The 5,046-nt window shown below is 47.5% G+C and overlaps 1 protein-coding gene across 1 annotated transcript in view; it reads left to right on the top strand.

The window, feature by feature from the left end:
• The window catches only part of SOS2 (SOS Ras/Rho guanine nucleotide exchange factor 2), a gene marked incomplete at its 5' end in the record, with an annotated part of 57,639 nt that overhangs the window by 9,238 nt on the left and 43,355 nt on the right, over nt 1-5,046 (top strand). The window contains 1 exon segment of the mRNA XM_025203496.1: nt 1,591-1,734. Within this exon segment, the coding sequence (XP_025059281.1) occupies nt 1,591-1,734 (144 nt within the window).

Below are 5,046 nucleotides of genomic sequence, written 5' to 3'. Positions count from 1 at the left end.
AAAAAAGAGGGGGGGGGGGGGGGGGGGGGAGCTCACCCTGCCTGTCTGTAAAGTCCATAAAATGGAGCTGTCCATAAGTGGTGGGAAGGGGTGCTAAATAAAGGGGAACTTGATTTTCTGTCCTTCAACAGAGCTTCAGAGGAGAGTAGCACCACCTGGTGTCTGAGGAGCTCAGCACCCTGCAGGGAGCATCCAGTACTTTACAGCCCCCAGGAGCCTCCATGGCCTACGTCCCCCTACTCCTAGCCATATGCTGCTGCTGTCACCTGCCTGTAACATTACTGGGTTGCAGGTTGATGGAGAGTAGCCATGCTTTCGGGGCTGGGGTGGGGCTGGCAGGGGTAAATCTAGGGGGGGTGGGCAGCGTGGCGCAGGGTGTAATTGGGGTCATTGGGTTGTGGGACTCCTGCGATGGATTTAGCTTGGTGTAAAACCATTGATGCAGTCAAGCAGGATTGCCAGCCCAAGAGTTTTTTACTGATGATCTACAATTTTTTTATTATGGTTGACGTTAAATCCCTAAATTTGAGCGTGGCCCTTGTCCAGGGGCTGGTAAACCAGTTACATTTACGCTGTATAAAACACGTCAGTAAAAAGTTTGCAGATTGCCACTCCAAGACTTTTTTTTTTTTAGTGACAGCCCTGCCTTGAGAGCAGTAGGAAAAGGGGAAATACAGGTCTTACAAATAGTTACCACAGCTGATTATGGAGTACCTTGGTATTGATAGGGGAGGATGGAATAGTTTTGGGGAAGAGGCCAAGCTAAGGGGATAGGAGGAAAAGGGAGACATTCTGGCTATTTGGAGCATCCCTTTAGCATGTCAAAGGGAAGGAGAGATTTGGGGCTTGGTGTGTGTGCCAGGAGAAGATGGCCTCAGTTTGCAGCCACTGGGAGGAGAGAAGCAGGATACGGGGATTCCTAGAGAAGGAAAAGGACTGTTTGGGGGTTGGAGTCAAAGGGAAGGTACCTTGTGGAAGATTGCATATGAGTGGGGGTGCTTCTGGGGTGTTGAAGCACTAGCTTTTAAACTGCCACTTCCCTCTCAAAGTCAGTTAGGCACACTAAGAAAGAACAAGTGAAGAGCTTGCATTCAGAGCTGCTTTTAAATTGCCACTCCTGTTTAAATTCAGGAACAGGGAGAGTAGGTAAAAGGGGTGGAGAGGGTTTCTTTCTTTTTTTTTTTTTAAGGCATCTTTAATCTGCCACTTCACATCCTGATTTGTGATCCTTTGTACAGGCTGGAAAGGTTACACACAAGTGTTCTGGGCAGAAGCTAAATAATATGAACTGCTAATGGCTATCCACTTAGTAGCCCCTAGCATCCCTTACTAGAAGCATTACTCATGGCCCCTGGAAAAGGATGTGTGTCATGATGTTGTGGGCTTTAGAAGTAAAAATGCTGCAGTGTTAGTTCAAATTAAATCTGCCCAAGAACAAATAGTTGGCCTGAAGTGATACCCTGGAGTGTGGCTGCCTTCTCTGTTGGCTCTTCCCCATGTAGAGGATCGCTCATGTTTCCTTTGAATCTCTTGAATGTGTAGAAAATGACTTGGCCCCAAATGTATCTCTCACTCGTGTCTTATTTGCAGGACATTGACATGATCTTCAGCAACATTTCAGATATTCATGAACTGACTGTGAAGCTCTTGGGATTGATTGAGGATACTGTTGAAATGACAGATGAAAGTAGTCCTCATCCTTTGGCTGGCAGCTGCTTTGAAGATCTGGCAGAGGTGAGCTTAAATCACTTCATTAGGAATATTTAAGATTTTCTTATGAAAGGACTGGGTTAATATGTCTAGGTGATCTAAAGGTTTCTTGTAGCCTTAAAATCTGTGTATGATCACATCTTGAACTCATCAAATTATATTCCTGATGCTGGAAGACCTTCCTAATTGGGCAGTGTCACAAACAAAGATCACACTGCCCCTTTCAGAAGGGAAAGGGAAGCCCTTCCTTGGGACTCCCCCAAGAAGCAGCCTTACTCATTCTTCCTCTCCTGAGGGGACCCCCTGCAGTCAGCCCTGGCATGGCTTCACAAGGGGCAAGCCTCTGGCTTTGAGACCCTGGCTCTTCTCAGGCCCTGGCTTCCCCAGTGGTCTGTAGCACCCCCGCCTCTAACAGCTCCTTTTTGGTGAGCTTTCGGGAAGGACGGCAACGTCGTCTTCTTTTCAAGAGGAGTCAGAGTGCCGATGTCCCAAACAGCACAACAGACTCTGCTCCACAGTGGCTAGTCTTTATGGTCCGTTCCAGTAGCGCCTCTCCTCGCTCAGACTTTACTCTGTCCACCCTGGGACCATTTCTTCTCTCCCTGTTCAACCTGGGCCCTTATCTCCCTGTATGCCCTGGGACTTTCTCCCCTTAGCTCCCTCAGAGCCTCACTCTCTCCTCCAGCTCAGCCAACCACACTTGCAAGAAAACAGGAACAACAGTCATCTAATACAACGAAACATTAAGTCACAGGGGACCAGTCAGGTGGCAGTCTGCATGGCGTGCTGTCAGACCTAGACTGCCATCTACCCCTGGAGTGAGAAAGGCATACAGATGTCCTACTTAAGGAAATATGTGCAAGAACTACCTACCATACAGTCTGCCCAAAAGTGCTCCCCACCAGAACTGCAGGCTAGATTACAGCTCACTTAGCTTCCTCTGTCACAGGTGGGCACCTAGCAAGTCAGGCTAGGCTGGGATATTATTCAAGGGGCTTTTATTCATATTCTGTGCCTTTTGCTTTTATGTTTTTTCTGTATTACTGCAAGCCTTTGTTGGGAAGAACATCTTGTCTAATAAATAAAGCATGCCACATTAGCCTAAAGTTACCTTGTTTAGAAAGATAGTGGCAGACTAACTTCTCCATTTCACTTTGAAGTGCACACTTCCTTGAAGACCATTGGAGTGCAAGAGCCCGTGCTGTTCTTACACAAGTAATCAGCCCAAATAAAGATTGTATTAGTTTTGATAGGGAGCAGATACTGTGATCTCTGCTCAGTGTTGCATAAAGACTTTACTTTGATTGCATAACATGAATAGTCCCACCGATCATGTGGCACTTCATTTGAATAAGATTTCACCCTAAAGTTGTTCCAGATAGGGGCACTTACAAAATTCTAATCAGAAGCAGTTGAATGCTGCTCAAAAACAAATAGTTGTTTTAAAATAACTGAGCCTTTAACAGTTTCCATTTGACATGGTTTAGTCAGGGATGATCCTGCCTCGAGTGGAGGTTGGACTAGCTGACCTTTTTGAAGTCCTTTCCAGCCCTGTTTTTTTGTGATTCTGTGAAACTGCAGCATAAGATCCTGGAAAATGCTTGCATTTCAGGTGATTGCTGAACTCCTTTGTAGACTTGTACATACAGGTGGCCATAATGGAGCCCATTCAGTGGATCAGATTGTGGGGTTTTGGGGGTTTTTAGCATCTCATTCACTGAAAGATCTTAATAGACAATGGCAAGATAACTGCTGTGTGAGCCACCTTTTTGCTGAGGTGCTGTGTCAGTACTGATTGTAGTGTTTGGTGTGTCTTTGCATGGGTAGTATTGAGCAAGGGCTGCTAGCCCTGTGGTTGGAACATCTTGCGTTTTACCATTGTTCCATTCTTATATGTATGGAAAATAGTTGTTTAGAGAGTGCTTTAAAAACGATCTGTTGCTGCGCGCTCCATTTTGCTTTAGAGTTAAGGTTGTCTGTAGTAATAGTATTGACCGTTTTAATGGCAAATTCAGCTTTCAGATTTCAATATGACTTGCTTCAAAAATGTCTTCAGTATTTGCAGATTATTTGGTTGCTTTCTCTGGGGGAAAACAGTTGATAGGATAAAAAGTTAGAGAAGCAATAACTTTGATCACGGGCTGGGAGTGGAAAATGCCTAGCACAGTTTTAACTGTAGCAGTCATAACCGTCTGTGACGATACAGAAACAAAGCATGTGATGTGCATCCCACTGCAGGCACAGGTTTTTCATGTATGCACAGTTAGATTCTTTTGGATACCAACGTTCAGGGCTGCATGTGCCATCTGTTGTGCATAAGGACATGAAGGGAAGGGCAGGATGGCCACAATCATCCCTCAGCTCCTTCTTACCACCTCCGGTAACAAGCTGGAACCAAGTGAGTGTCTGGCTTGCTAGTTCTGCAGTACGTCAGACCATCCTTGGTGGCTGGTTTTGGTGGAGATCTGTTGCATCTTGTAACTCTAAAGGAACTGGCCGGGGTCATTGCGAGTCCCCTGGCGCAGCTTTATGAGCGCTCATGGTGCTCTGGAGAGGTGCCGGAGGACTGGAAGAGGGCCAACGTGGTTCCCATCTTCAAAAAGGGGAGGAAGGAGGACCTGGGAAACTATAGGCCAGTCAGTCTTACCTCGATCCTGGGCAAGCTGTTTGAGAAAATTATTCTGGCACACATCCAGGAGGGGCCAGCAGGGAAATGCATGCTCAGGGGCAACCAGCACGGGTTCATCAGCGGCAGGTCATGTCAGACCAACCTGGTGGCCTTCTACGATCAGGTCACTAAATCATTGGATGCAGGGGTAGCAGTGGATATAGTCTTCCTGGACTTCCGGAAGGCTTTCGACACTGTCTCTCACCCCGTTCTCATTAGGAAACTGGGGGACTGTGGCGTAGACACCCACACAGTCCAATGGGTCGCCAACTGGCTAGAGAGCCGCACCCAGAGGGTGGTAGTGGATGGGTCCTTCTCGGCCTGGAAGGACGTGGGCAGTGGGGTCCCGCAGGGCTCGGTCCTCGGGCCCGCCCTGTTCAACATCTTCATCAGTGATTTGGATGAGGGGGTGCAAAGCACCCTGTTCAAATTTGCTGATGACACCAAGATGTGGGGGGATGTGGGCACAATAGAAGGGAGCAACAGGCTACAGTCGGACCTTGACAGGTTACAAGGATGGGCAGAGGAGAACAGGATGGGGTTCAACACAGACAAGTGCAAGGTGATGCACCTGGGGAGGAACAACCGGCACCATACCTACAGGCTGGGGAACTCCCCTCTTGTCAGCACGGAGGTGGAAAAGGATCTTGGAGTCATTATCGACTCCA

This window comes from Alligator sinensis, unplaced genomic scaffold, assembly GCF_000455745.1.
Source record: "Alligator sinensis unplaced genomic scaffold, ASM45574v1 scaffold50_1, whole genome shotgun sequence".
Lineage (NCBI taxonomy): Eukaryota > Metazoa > Chordata > Crocodylia > Alligatoridae > Alligator > Alligator sinensis.
The sequence above is the reverse complement of the archived record's forward strand: the minus strand, read 5'-3'. Positions and strand labels throughout refer to the sequence as shown.